At 43.8% G+C, this 15240-nt stretch overlaps 1 protein-coding gene across 16 annotated transcripts in view; it reads left to right on the top strand.

Moving 5' to 3' along the window:
* Positions 1–12045, top strand: part of METTL27 (methyltransferase like 27) — a 597353-nt gene extending 585308 nt beyond the window's left edge. For 15 of the 16 annotated variants that reach the window (XM_078679520.1, XM_078679530.1, XM_078679523.1 and 12 more), the window contains 2 exons: positions 3647–3801; positions 11504–12045. In XM_078679520.1, coding sequence (XP_078535646.1) covers positions 3647–3801; positions 11504–11602 — 254 coding nt within the window. In that variant the 3' untranslated portion in view covers positions 11603–12045. Of the gene's footprint in view, positions 1–3646; positions 3802–11503 lie in introns of those variants that run through there. The other variant, XR_013608592.1, reaches the window with a different exon arrangement.
* Positions 12046–15240: the final 3195 nt, after the last annotated feature.

The raw sequence follows: 15240 nt of genomic DNA, 5'->3' as shown, positions 1-15240 counted from the left end.
AACAACTGACACATACACTGCCTTTTATTTTTCTAGTTTGTTGGAAGTGTACCATTGAGAAATATATTTGCTCATCACCACACCCATAAAGAGATTCACTCACCCAAACTGTTAGAACATGTAGTTTTATCTTCATATATCTACTGAATCAACTATTCACACATCTTTGGACAGTCACACACACCCCACCGAACCACACATACTTTCACACTCCCATACAAATACTCAGTTAACTAATCAATAACTAATATAGACTTTCACATAGCTAGTAACCAACTGTAGAATCAGTTTACACAACAACTGACAAAGTGATACAGATGTTCACACAGTTTAGTCCCTATCCACTATATTTAGTGAGACATTATAAATTTGTCAAGTAAATAGTCAATTACACTGCTACTAAATCCTCCATCCAAATATTTATTTTTATATATCCACTCATTCTTCAATGCAAATTGCTATATACATAATGCATATTTAAATAACGAAGCAAACTACATTCACTGGATAATGTCATCAGTGATGTCATTTGAGATGTCATCAGTGATGTCACTGACCATGTAATGAATGATCTAATATGTGACATCATCAGCAGTGGATTGCGGGTGCGCGAAATATAGTTAGTACAACTAACTATACAGGAGCAATTTCAATGGTTTTGTATGAGTGAAATGTCCAGCTAACTATAACACCCCTAAAACTTATAGTTTTTTGAGTGAATTTCAAAGGTTTTTTAAAAGCTAATTCCTAACTATATAAGGCCTGAAACCTATGGTTTTTTCAGTGAATATATATATATATATATATATATATATACACTCTAGATCTGCTCACCTCAAATGTCTGTTTTTCTATCAAAGTCTTTAAGCATGGGATTAGCACAGTGCCAACCACGCCGAGATAGAAAAGGGCAAAGTCTTTTGCCATTTCTACAGCAAAGTCTTTAAGCATAGGAATAACAAAATGCTGTCCTTGCCGAGCTGTAAAATGACAAAAGGCATTTATCACTCCAGGCACAGTATTACAGCTTTGAAATGGTAAAATACCAACTCAAGCCAACCTGATATGAGTAAAAGCAACCCCTGACACAGTGTTTTGCTCTAATTAGAGCTCTTCAGAGAGATATAGCTTTGTCCAGACACAAGGGAGCACCCAGTATAAGTCAAAGCAAAACCCTTTCAGGCATAGAGTGACGCATACATTATGCAAAAAAGGAAAGAACTCTGGGTAGTTCTCAAGTTTAGGTGGAAAGCAGCTCCTGTTAGAGCACTCTCAACACCAGTGACACTCTAGATCTGCTCACCTCTAATGTCTGGTTTTCTATTAAAGTCTTTAAGCATAGGATTAGCACAGTGCCATCCACGCCGAGATAGAAAAGAACAAAGTCTTTTGCCATTTCTACAGCAAAGTCTTTAAGCATAGGACTAACAAAATGCTGTCCTTGCCGAGCTGTAAAATGACAAAAGGCATTTCTCTCTCCAGGCACAATATTACAGCTTTGAAATGGTAAAATGCCAACTCATGCCAACCTGAAATGAGAAAAGCAACCCATGACACAGTGTTTCGCTCTAATTAGAGCTTTTCAGAGAGGTATAGCTTTGTCCAGACACAAGGGAGCACCCAGTATAAGTCAAAACAAAAACCTTTCAGGCATAGAGTGACGCATAAATTATGCAAAAAAGGAGAGAACTCTGGGTAGTTCTCAAGTTTAGGTGGAAAGCAGCTCCTGTTAGAGTACTCTCAACACCAGCGACACTCTAGATCTGCTCACCTCAAATGTCTGTTTTTCTATCAAAGTCTTTAAGCATAGGATTAGCACAGTGCCGGGGGCGTGGCTTAGCGCCCGAGACGGATGGAGGTCCCGGGGTAGAGCTCCGTCCGCGCCGGAGATTCCTGGCGGATCCAGCCCTCTTTGTCGACCATGCTCCGTAGCGAACGACTTCGGAATACTTCAAGCTTCTTTTGAGTGGCATACCGTCTCCAGGCTCCCTCGACTTTGCCCAGTAGCTCCCGTTTTGTTCCGGTCGCGGCTCTGCGTTAGCCGCGACCGCCATTTTGATTTTTCAGACGGCGTTCGTCTGAGGAGCGAGTCTGCGAAGAATGCAGCTTCCTGCCATAGGCGCATTATTGGAAATGTCATAAACCTGCAGGAAATGAGGATAAACTACTACAGTCTCCACAGGTGACTTTCTTTTATTTTTGGAATCGTTTTTTCCCTTTTTACCTGCAATGTTGCTTTCTCCTCAGCTCTGGCAGCCATTTTAGGCTATATACTGAGTCAGGTTGTTTGCCGCTTCCAATACAAATTTGGTTTTTCTCATTCTCAGTGCACTAATTTGCCAATTTTATCTGGCTCTTTTTGGATTTTCTATTGACTCCTCCTCCTATTGACTTTGCTGATTCTTCCTAGCGCCTGCAGTGCTCATTTGGTTCAAACCTTATTGGGGACCCTTTTTACCTGTGTTTTCATGGCGGAGTGTCCTGGCAAAACCTCCAAACGCAATTTTATCAAGAATTCAAAACTTTTTACTGCGTTGGCTCATTTAGAAGCCTCTGCAGACCCCCCCATTTGCGAACCATCTTTCACCATGGATGTTCCTCCTCAACCAGGATCGAAAACTACTCCCAAGAGGTTGAAACACAACCCTCCGTCTCCCCCAAAGTCAACATCAGCCATTTCCATGGAGCTTCTCCTTGAGGAAATAAGAGCACTGCGTCCCTTCATGGAGGAGACAAATTCCAAGTTGCAAACACTGACTGACAACTGGTCCTTAATGGATACCAGGGTTTCCACGGTGGAAAAAACTGTGTCATCTCTCCAGGAAGCCGCCACCAAGGCGGTCCACATGGATACGCGAATCTCGTCCCTCCAGAAGCAGGTGGAGGACCTTGGAAATAGGAATAGGCGCAATAATCTGCGCCTCTACGGCCTGAAGGAAGGTTGCGAGGGGAATGATGCCATTGCTATCTTTAAATCCTTCTTACCCAAGCTCTTGCATCTTCCTGAGGGCACCTCTCTTAACATTCAGCGCGCACACAGGCTTGGTCGCGCTCCTTCCACTAACTCCCCTGCGATGAAGCCTAGAGGAGTAATAATGTATTTTCTCGAATATACAGATCTGCTGAAGGTTCTTTTTGCGGCTAAAGCTATACCTCATCTTCAATGGTCTGATTCCACCTTGTTCTTTGCCCAGGACTACGCCAAAGCTACTGCCTCACGTCGTAAAGCATTTCTTGATATGAGAGCAGAACTGCGTTCCATTGGAGCCAGATATGGACTTTTTCACCCTTGTTTATTCAAAGTCACTCATAACAACAAGACTATGACTTTCGAGGATCCTCTCCGACTTCGCAGCTTTCTGAATTCCTGTGGTCCTGCTGATATGGAGTTTTCTGGGCCCTCCTCTTCATTTCCACCTTGACTTTGTCACTCATACTTTTTGATCTTCTTGATACTCATTGTTCCCAGTTGTCTACATGCCGTTTTGTTCTTTTTTCCACAGGTTCCTCAGTTGCTGCATAACTTATGCGTTCATCGCCTATGTTGGTTCATTACATGTTCTTAAAATGTTTCATCTTGTTTTTTTCCCCTGCAATTATGTCGTTTGCATGTTTCTAATCCTATTGTTTTCCTTATCTTTCACAGATTATTTCCCTGTGTTCCGCCACATCTCTCCGGTTGGACGTCTCAAGGCCCCGTGTACCTGTCCTCCGTTGGTTGGCCTTTCCTCCCTCCTCTCATCTCCACTTTTTCCCTTCTGTGTCCTGCCCTTTGACCATACCCATTTCCCATCATCTTTTGTAAGTACCGCCCTGCATTTTCCTTTTCCATTGTTGACATGATCCCTATTGTTCCGCATGTTCTTGTCTTGATTTTTTCTTTGTTGCTGTTGGTTCTTTTGGGGTCACTCTTTCTTAGATTGCTCCTGATCCCCTCTTTCTTAAATTTTTACTCACTCTTTTGCAATATTTTATTATCTCCTCCCTTTTCTCTTATCTTTTCATTTCATATTGCTTGTTCTTCTTCTTGTCCTATACATGACTACTTTTCTTCAATCCAATGCTTTTCTTCTATATTGCCTTTCTATACTGATCTCTTCCTATTTTCGATCTTCTTAGCACTTCTACTTCTATGGTATTCTACTCTCCCTCAAGTTCTTTTTCTGTCTTCTCTTATCATTTTACTTCGATCATCTTCTCGACTTCCTTTGCATCCCTTCTCATGTTATTTCTTCACAGTATCTTTTACTTATCTCTTATGGTTTTTATCCTCTACTGCTTTTTCTCTTGCCCAGTCTCCTACTATTTTCCTATCACGATTTCCTTATTCTTTCACAATGTTTTCCTTCTTCATGATATTCCCTAACAATGTTTTTCTTGTTATTTTCTTTTTCGAATTCTCTTATTTTTCTTTTTTCTCTAATTTCTCCCTTCTCGAATTTTATGAGGCTTTCTTTCGTTTCCTGTTCACACTTTCCCATCTTAATTATTCTTGATGTCAGTACGCATTGTTTCTTGGAACGTTAAAGGATTAAATTCGCCCATTAAGAGGCAAAAGATCCTTTCCCATTTAGCTAAATTGAATGTAGATGTCGCCTTTTTGCAAGAAACCCATTTATCTGATATCGAGGCTGCTAAGCTCCAAAGAGGTTGGGTAGGAAAGGTTTTTTCAGCTCCTGGTGATGGCAAACGCAATGGTGTTGTTTTGTTAATTCGAAAGTCTTTTTCTCACTCTGTGTTGCATTCTGATTCTGACCCCGACGGCAGATGGTTATTTGTTAAACTTTCCTCTAAAGGTGTCCCTTTTTCCTTGCTCAATGTCTATGCCCCCACAGGTGGGAATCCTATTTTCTGGAGTGCGTTTGCCTCTCGTATTACTGAATGTATTGATGACAATTTCATTTTAGCAGGCGATTGCAACTTACCACTAGACCCCTTTTTGGACAGGCACTCCAAATCTCTTTTTGTTCCTAATAAATCCCACAAGCTTTTTACACACGCCATTTCTCAACATAAACTAATTGATGCCTGGCGATTATGTAACCCAACCAGTAAAGAATTTACATTCTATTCCCCAGTTCATCACTCCCAATCACGCATTGACTATATTTTTCTTTCCCACCATCTCTCCCAATCCCTCACCCAAGCTGAGATTGGCCCCATTGTATTGTCTGATCACGCCCCAGTTCTAGTTAACATTGACATTTTGCCCAAACCCACCGGCCCCAAAAGATGGCTTTTCAACAATACCCTCCTTCTTGATCCGAAATTTACTGCCTCCTTTATTGAGTTCACTACCGAATTTTTTGTTATTAATGACACTCCCTCCTTAGCCACTCACACTATCTGGGACGCCTTCAAAGCTGCAGCCAGAGACTTTATCCTCAGACATGTTGCGGCTAAGCGCAAACTTGCCCGTAAACGTATCAGCGATCTTTTATCTCAGATCAAAACTCTAGAACACTCCTTTTATACCTCTCACACCCAGGAAAGCTTGACAGCTCTTGTTAATGCGAAAATGAACTATAACAAACAGTCTACTGATGACGCTTCGTTGTACTTATTGAAATCCAGCTCGAAGTTTTATGGTGGGAAAAATAAGGCGGGGAAAGTTCTTGCTAATTATTTGAAAGTTAAACAAAACAAATTGAATATTGAGTCTGTTTTTGATGTTAATTCAATGCTACAACATAAAGATGCTGATATCCTGGAGGAATTCTCCTGCTTCTATTCTACACTTTACTCTTCTGGCACTCAACCCTCTGACCACTCTATTTCCACTTTCTTTACAAGCATACACCCTCCTCCCAACTTTCCTGTTGACCTAACCTCCCTTGAAACTCCCCTCACCATTCGCGAATTACACACTGCACTTCATTCCCTTAAGAAAGACAAAGCCCCCGGCCCAGATGGCTTTACTGTCGAATTTTATCAACACTTCGCTACACTCTTATTGCCCAAACTACTTCACCTTCTTGATTCCTTCAACACCAGCGGTGCTTCCTCGGGCACTTTTTCAGACGCTTATATTTGTGTTATACCAAAGGAGGGGAAAGACCCCCAACATTGTAAGAATTATAGACCGATATCACTTGTCAACATTGACTATAAAATATATGCTAAATCTTTAGCCATCAGATTAGATCCTTTTCTCCCAGATCTCCTTGGCCCTGAACAGTCAGGATTTGTTAAAGGCCGCTTCATTTCCGATAATACCAGACTCCTCTTTAATGTTTTATCTAAGTCATCACGCTTCAATAATTCCCTAGCCGCAATCGCCTTAGATGCCGAGAAGGCATTCGACAGGGTGGAATGGTCATTCCTTTTCTCCGCATTAAAATGGTTTGGGTTTGGCCCTAATTTCATCTCCCTCATCTCCTTTCTGTATGCAAACCCTAGAGCAGCGGTCTGTGCCAATGGTCTCATTTCGTCATTTTTCGGCCTTGGGAGAGGCGTTAGACAAGGTTGTCCTCTCTCCCCCTTTCTCTTTAACCTTGCCCTAGAACCTTTTTTATCTAAGTTACGTCAGAACCCAAACATTCATGGCTTCCCTCTTTCTCATTCGCAAATCAAGTTGGCTGCTTACGCAGACGACATTTTACTCTTCATTTCGAACCCATCTGTATCCATCCCAGCTTTCCTCGCCGAAGTTCACGTATATTCCCATCTCTCTGGTTATAAATTGAATAGCGATAAATGCGAAATTCTACCCCTCACCAAATTCACCTTTAAGCCTGATTTTGCAGCGTCTACTTTCAAATGGTGTCCATCCCATATAAAATACCTCGGTTTGCATATTACTCCTTCTACCTCAGATACTATCTCATTATGCCTTACTAAATGTACTCAGAAGTTATCCGACCTCACCTCCAGATGGCACCCCTTATATCTTTCCTGGTGGGGCCGCCTTGATACCATCAAGATGATGTTATCCCCAATAGTCCTTTATACCATTTCTAATATCCCTGTTCCCATCCCTGCTAAATTTTTTGCAAAAATTAATTCCACCTTATCCTCCTTTTTATGGTCTGGAAAGAAACCGCGCATGTCTTTATCGCGTCTACGTCTCCCCTCGGAAGGCGGAGTTAATTTCCCAAATTTTCCCGCTTATCATAAAGCCTTCCTCCTGAAACAGGCTGCTATCTGGCTTCAAGATCCTAGCGACCCTCTTCCCCTTTGGGCTGAACTTGAGCGCCTCTCTCTTTCTCCTTTTTCCTTTGCTGAGTATCTCTCCTTTTCCCGCAAACCCCAATTCGTGTCCACTCCAATTCACAAATATACTGCTAAATTACTTCTGGCCTCCGCTCCTGCTCCTCCCTCCTCCATTACTGAACTCCTCACCACCACTATTTGGTACAATAATAGCATTCTTATCAAACTAAAACCCTTTTACTGGAAAACTTGGAGGCAGCGAGGTTTAATCTGGGTTTCCCAACTCTTTACTGGGTCTACCTTCACACCTTTTCCCGCTCTAAGCCGACTCTTCTCTCTTCCTTCCTCCTTTGTCCATAAATACATCTTACTCAAGACTGCAGTTATGTCTGTCTACGACTCCCTTTCTCATTCTAATTCACCTGCGATCTCTAATAATCCAATTTCTTCTCTACACACCCGTTTGCGCTCCAATTCTTCAGCGTCCTCCATATATCATTCCTTTCACAACCCACCCTCACCTAGGCCTAAAACCACGGTGGAAGAGCAATGGGAATCTGATCTCGCTGTATCTTGGCCCACATCCTTGTGGGATAAAATATGGACTAAGCTTCGCAAGTCCTCCAGAGCTGCCTCTCTTACACAAACACTTTTCTTCCTTTACAATCGACTCCTTTACACGCCATCTCTCCTTCACAAAAGATTCCCTTTAACTCCGGATCTATGCTGGTCTTGCTCCGCCCCTAATGCCACACTATTTCACATGCTTTTTCTATGCCCTCTCACGCACGCATTTTGGACTAAAGTCTGGAATCAAATCAATTCTATCTTCCAGACTTCTATTCCCTTCTCTCTTACTAACATTTTCCTTGGCTCACTCTCCTCTTCCTGGACCGAAGTTGAAACAAATGTTCATATTATCGATTTGTTATTAGCTGTTGCGTTTCAACAGATTACTGTTAATTGGAAAGACTCTAAGGGCATAACTTTCAAAGCCTGGTGGTTCAATGGATGTTATAATCACAGACTGGATACTGCATTTGTTTATCCCATTACCCTGGCCCCGAAAAGACATGCGTTATGGCTTCCTATAACCCTTTACCTGGATGTTTCTGCCAAACGAGCCTCTCACTTATCCCCAATTCAGCAAGAGGTTTCGAAACCCCCCTGAATCACCTTTTGTTCCTTTTTCTTCTCTAGCATTTAAAATCTCCGCATATATTTGCACTGTTTCCCATGTTATATAGCCTCTTTGAATGTACACTTTACTTATCCAGCCTCATCCCCTTTTTATTTCCCCTTTTCTTTTTCCCCTCCTACCTTCTTTATTTTATGATATTTACTGTGTTACCCTAGTTTATTATCCTTATTGCTGATGCTGTATTTCATTTCGCTCTTTGTAGTACCAATTTTGTTTATCTTAATAAACTTCTATTTGAACTAAAAAAAAAAGGATTAGCACAGTGCCATCCACGCCGAGATAGTAAAGGACAAAGTCTTTTTTTTTGTTTAAATTTGTTTATTGGGTCTGAATCATCACATAACAAAAAGAAGAACAGACAATAATTGCAATACATTACCAAAGTTTTACATCAGATAGGTAAAATTGCATGTCTCGTGACCACAGGTTTTCTCTTTCCATGTGTCAAAGCCTTGTGTGCTCAGTGTGCGACTCATCGTAGAGACATCATGATGTATCGGAGAAAGGACAAAGTCTTTTGCCATTTCTACAGCAAAGTCTTTAAGCATAGGACTAACAAAATGCTGTCCTTGCCGAGCTGTAAAATGACAAACGGCATTTATCACTCCAGGCACAGTATTACAGCTTTGAAATGGTAAAATACCAACTCAAGCCAACCTGAAATGAGTAAAACAACCCCTGACACAGTGTTTCGCTCTAATTAGAGCTCTTAAGAGAGGTATAGCTTTGTCCAGAGACAAGGGAGCACCCAGTATAAGTAAAAAAAAAAAACCTTTCAGGCATAGAGTGACTCAAAAATTATGCAAAAAAGATGAGAACTCTGGGTAGTTCTCAAGTTTAGGTGGAAAGCAGCTCCAGTTATAGCATTCTCAACACCAGCGACACTCTAGATCTGCTCACCTCAAATGTCTGTTTTTCTATCAGTCTTTAAGCATAGGATTAGCACAGTGCCATCCACGCCAAGATAGAAAAGGACAAAGGGCCATATGTAGGTGGCCAAATACCGATCGGTAACACTGAAAAAGGGTCATTTTCGGTGTTACCGACAAAAATTTTGCCATGTGAGATGTAGGTAATACCGAATAGAGTCGATAATAACGAATCGGTAAAAACAATAAGTTACCGACTAGGAATTACCGAAACAATGAATACCGAATCGGTATAAACGATTCGGTAAAAACCCCAAATATGCTATGTAGCAAACCCCGGTAATACCGATTTTGGCCAAAATCGGTAATAACGATTCGTTAAATACCACGTTTCAGGAGCATGTGGTAATCAGGAGGAGTCTATATAAACAGACCCAAAATGCATCAGTGTGAACACAATGGCAGGCCTCTATCTCATAGCAAGGCGGCTACGCCTGAGAGCAGCAGGAATGAGGATCTGGAGACGTGAGGAGCAGGTGTACAGAGTACGCATCACTCTGTTCCAGTTGACAGACGCAGAAATACACGAGAGATACAGATTGCACCCACAAACCATCCTGGAGCTAATACGGGACCTAAGACCCTATCTGGAGCATCAGACGCCAAGGGCCCACGCAATCCCCACCCATGTCCAGGTACTCTGCTGCCTGCACCTCCTTGCATCAGGAAGTTTCCAGGGTGTGATAGCAGCAGTGGGTGGAGTATCACAGAGCTGCCTATCCCGGTTCTTCAACACCTTCCTAGACGCCATGATGGACAGAATGGAACATTACATATCCTTCCCCAGTACGCAGGCGGAGCTGCAGAGAACCAAGCTGGAGTTCTATCAACTTGCCCACTTCCCCCACGTGATCGGCTGCATCGATGGGACCCACATTTCCATCTGCCCACCTGCAGCAAGTGAATACATTTACAGGAACCGCAAATCCACCCACTCAATCAATGTGCAGGTGATCTGCAATGCCAAACTCATAATAACAGACATCGTGGCAAAATACCCCGGGAGTACCCACGATGCTTACATCTTCAGGAACAGTGGCATACATACACGTCTGCTTGCTGGTGAATTTGCCGACGGATACATACTTGGTAAGTAAATGTCACACACCCTGATGTACACCCTGGCACAAGCTGTTGGTCACACCAATCAATGCCACTTACTTCTCATCATAGGTGACAGCGCATATGCCCTCCGGCCTTTTATCCTCACACCATATCTGAACCCAACCACCCGAAGGGAGAGGAGATACAATGTGGCACATAGGAGCACACGCAACGTGGTGGAGCGCACTTTTGGTTTGCTCAAAAGCAGATTCCGTTGCCTCCACAAAACAGGAGGTGCGCGTCTGTACAGCCCCATCAAATGTTGCAAGATCATTGCTACGTGTGCAATGCTACACAATCTGGCCACTAAAAAAGGAACAGCAGTGGAACTAACTGAGTCAGAGGACGAGGACGAGGACAACCCTCAGCCAGAGCCCAGCGCGGCTGGTGCTGCTATTGAACATGATGGGAGACATAGACGGGCAGAGATTACATCACACTATTTCTGAGTGAGTAACGACACTGAGGCATTTCAAATTACATGTAGAGGTGTTTATTTGGCACACCTCCAGCATTGTGAGCATTGTCCAATTGGACATGGGTTACATCACCCATCACATGCATGTGGACAGCCAGTGTCCTTCACTTCTTGCGTCCCCGTGCTGCACGTGCATGTTCCCCATCGACACAGACTTGTGAGTCGGACCGTTCCTGTGCTGGGACATTACGTCCACTACGCCTCCTGCACTCGGTGGGTGAGGGTGTAATGCTACCACGGCTGGTAGCCTCCTCACTGTCCCCCCCCTTCCATATTTGAGGCCTTAGCATTCTGCATGAGCTCTAGCACTGAGGTCATGGACACCATCCCCCTGGCCACATCCCTGCTGCAATGCGCCATCTCCTCCTGCATGGCGATGGACCGGCGACACATCAGTGATGTCGTAGTGGCCAGCCGGTTCACCGACTTGGTATAGTCCTGGAGTCTCTGTCTCTCCCGGCGCATGCCAACACGGTCCTGCTCCAGCTGGCTGCAGAGGTTGTCCACCGAGGTTGCTACCCTCTCCATCCCTGCAGACATATTCTCCCCCATGGCACTGATACCCTTCTCCATCTTGTGCATATGTCTGTTAATGTTTGCCACCTCCCTGTGTAATGACTTCATCTCCCTCCATTGCAGGCGCTGGACCTTCAGCATGTTGCCTTCCAGTCCAGCAAACACACTGTCACCCTGCTCAACTGCCACTGGACTGTCTGGCCTTGCCCTGCGGCGTCGTGATGAGATGTTCGCACCCTCGGATGCAGAACCAGCCCGCTCCCTGTTGGATCTCTCTACGATAGGACTTTGTGCGCGCTGGCTGCCCTCCTCCTCCGACGCCTCCATCTGCTGGAGGGTGTTCACGGCATGCCCCCTGCCTGACTGTGGTGGTGGTGGTGGTGGTGGTGGTGTTGGTGAACGTCGCAGTGGTGACTGAGTGAGAGGGGATTGCGGACCTCCCTGGCGCTGTGGTGATGGCTGTGGTGGAGGATTGGCTGGCTGCGATGGCGCAGAGCTGGTGTTCCCTGCAGGCATGCTGTCTTCATCCTGTTCACTCCCCTCTGGCCTGGCTGACCTGCCTCTGCTGCCCTCAGCTGCACTGCGAGATGACTCGCCTGAAATGACACAAATGTAAATATTCTCAATGCTCTGTCTGCAATGCCATTGCATTAAAGTACATGCCAACAGTGCACAGTGGTTATCCTGACCTATCCAATTCTATTACCATGCTATTGTGTTAGCTGCCCTGACAGTCCTGATCATGATTTCACACTGACTACATCACCCAGAATGCATTGCAGGTAAGCAGTAAGACATGGTGTGGAGTGGGAGCACATTTACCACTATGGGGGTTGGGGTTGGGGTTGGGGAGGGGGTAGGTCAGCATGCTGGGCATGCTTCTTACCTTGTTTTCTAGCTGCTCTGGCGGAGCTGTCTGCGTCTCCTATGCCACTCACACTCTCCCGCTGGATGGTGGACTCTACCATCTGTTCCAGTGGTGTTGGCACTGGGGCTCGATTTTTTCCTCCTCCAGTTTTCCCAGCCAGCCTATGTCTCTCTGCCATCCTCTGTTTTGCTGTTTTTCTGAGGTCGTACCACCTCTTTCTGATGTCCTCTATGGTGCGCAGGGTCACACCTATGGCATTGATCTTGTCCCGAATGCCACTCCATATTTGCCTCTTCTGTGCGTCTGGCACTTGTTGGGACTGGGCTCCAAACAGCTTGTGGTACTCTTGGGTGACATCCTCGATCAGGATCTCAAGCTCCTTGTCGCTGAACTTGAGTTTTCTTTTTCTTTCACCTGCCTCCTTCTCCTTGTCCTGGCTTGCCATTGCAATGCTTGTTCAGTGGTTGCTTTTTTTATTTTCTTGGCTGTTTTGCTGCTGGCTCCTCAGCTCTCCTGCCTGCCTGCCTGCTTCACAGTGCGCTCCAGGCCCTGTGCACCTGGCTGGGTGTGGCAACTTCCTGTTTGGGAAGTAAATGGGTGTATCAGGATTGGCTGATTCACCAAAACGCTATTTTTTGAATTACCGAATCGGTAATTCCGATTTTGGGTGTGGATTCGGTAACACCGATTCGGTAATAGCCTTTCGGTATGTATTTTTATTACCGATCAGTTCACAATCGGTATTTAATACCGATTTGCAACGAATCGGTAATGTTTAACGATTTTTTACCTACATCACGTTTACCTCATTCTTAATACCGATTCGGTATGAATCGGTATTAAGGATTCGGTATTGGCAATTTACCTACATATGGCCCAAAGTCTTTTGCCATTTCTACAGCAAAGTCTTTAAGCATAGGACTAACAAAATGCTCTCCTTGCCGAGCTGGAAAATGACAAAAGGCATTTATCACTCCAGGCACAGTATTACAGCTTTGAAATGGTATAATACCAACTCAAGCCAACCTGAAATGAGTGAAAGCAACCCCTGTCACAGTGTTTCGCTCTAATTAGACCTCTTCTGAGAGGTATAGCTGTGTCCAGACACAAGGGAGTACCCAGTATAATTCAAAACAAAACCCTTTCAGGCATAGAGTGACGCATAAATTATGCAAAAAAGGAGAGAACTCTGGGTAGTTCTCAAGTTTAGGTGGAAAGCAGCTCCTGTTAGAGCACTCTCAATACCAGCGACACTCTAGATCTGCTCACCTCAAATGTCTGTTTTTCTATTAAAGTCTTTAAGCATAGGATTAGCACAGTGCCATCCATGCCGAGATAGAAAAGGACAAAGTCTTTTGCCATTTCTACAGCAAAGTCTTTAAGCATAGGACTAACAAAATGCTGTCCTTGCCGAGCTGTAAAATGACAAAAGGCATTTATCACTCCAGGCACAGTATTATAGCTTTGAAATGGTAAAATACCAACTAAAGCCAACCTGAAATGAGTAAAAGCAACCCCTGACACAGTGTTCCATAGAGCTCTTCAGAGAGGTATAGCTTTGTCCAGACACAAGGGAGCAGCCAGTATGAGTCAAAACAAAACCCTTTCAGGCCTAGAGTGACGCATAAATTATGCAAAAAAGGAGAGAACTCTGGGTAGTACTCAAGTTTAGGAGTATATGTATGTATGTATGTATGTATATGTGTATATGTATGTATGTATATGTGTATATGTATGTATGTATATATATGTGTATATGTATGTATATATGTATGTATATGTATGTATGTATATATATATATGTATATATATGTATGTGTGTATATATATGTATGTGTATGTATGTATGTATATGTATGTATGTGTGTATGTGTGTGTGTGTATATGTGTGTATATGTATGTATATGTGTGTATATGTACAAAGGTTAAAGTGATGTTATAGTTGGGTGAATACATCAGTGCCAACTTAGTTTTGAACTAAAAAAACTGAAATTCACCATTTATAGTTGGCAGAGCTAACTGTAACTTGCACCCCGCCATGCACTACTTATGACCCCACATATTACATTATTCACGACATGTTCTCTGACATCATTCATGACAACACTGCATCAGCTTAGTACATAATCACAAGGCAATTTGTTTAATTTAACATGATTTTTTTCATATTCTTTTCCTTTGCCACAGAGATGATCGACTGGTATGTTCAAGCCACAATATATTGACAACAATAACTACACTCCCCCCCCCCCTTCCCTCGAGTAACCCTGTTAGTTAGTCTCTCGCATCATGCTAGGTCAAGTGTAGTATAAGTTCCCTAGTTGTGTGTTCAGGGTGGGTTGATGTCAGTTAAGTATGACGTTCGGCAGTCTCGTGGCGGTTGCAATTATGCACATGCCATTTGTTGTTGTTGACGTGTTTGTCAGGAGCATTCGTTTTTATTCGGCTTCTCCCTCGTCATTGGGTATTCTAGGTCTTGTACCAGGGTCTCCCAGGCTTTTGCGATCTCTATGTGCCTTAGCCATATTTTGTCTTCCCGCATCAGAACTCAGCCTTCACACCCCGCCCACTTCAGGAGTTCCTTACATCAGGCTGTTATCCTAGAGCCTTCTCTCGCCTTCCAGTTCTTGGCTATCTCCTGTTTAGCCAGAATATATGCAAGGTCTTGAAATCTGCTGGTGACCTTAGTTTTAGTCGAGTGGGGAAACCAGCCCAGTAGGCAGCGGCTCAGAGTGCATGTTAGTTCTTTAAATATGACCTTTCTCACTGACTGCACTACTTGTGTCCAGAATTCCTGCAATTGGGGACAATCCCAGAACGTATGCAGAATGTGGGCCTGGGGCACGTCACATCTTGGGCAGGCTGCATATGTGTTCGGGGGTCAGGTATGCTCTATGCAGGAAATAATAGCATATCAATGTGAAGCGTACGTTTCTGGATACTTTCGGTGCCCCACCCAGTATGTTATCCCATTCCTTGGTCGGTATGGGTA

Source organism: Lissotriton helveticus, chromosome 3_1 (genome assembly GCF_964261635.1).
Source record: "Lissotriton helveticus chromosome 3_1, aLisHel1.1, whole genome shotgun sequence".
In the NCBI taxonomy this organism is placed as follows: Eukaryota; Metazoa; Chordata; class Amphibia; order Caudata; family Salamandridae; genus Lissotriton; species Lissotriton helveticus.
The sequence above is the reverse complement of the archived record's forward strand: the minus strand, read 5'-3'. Positions and strand labels throughout refer to the sequence as shown.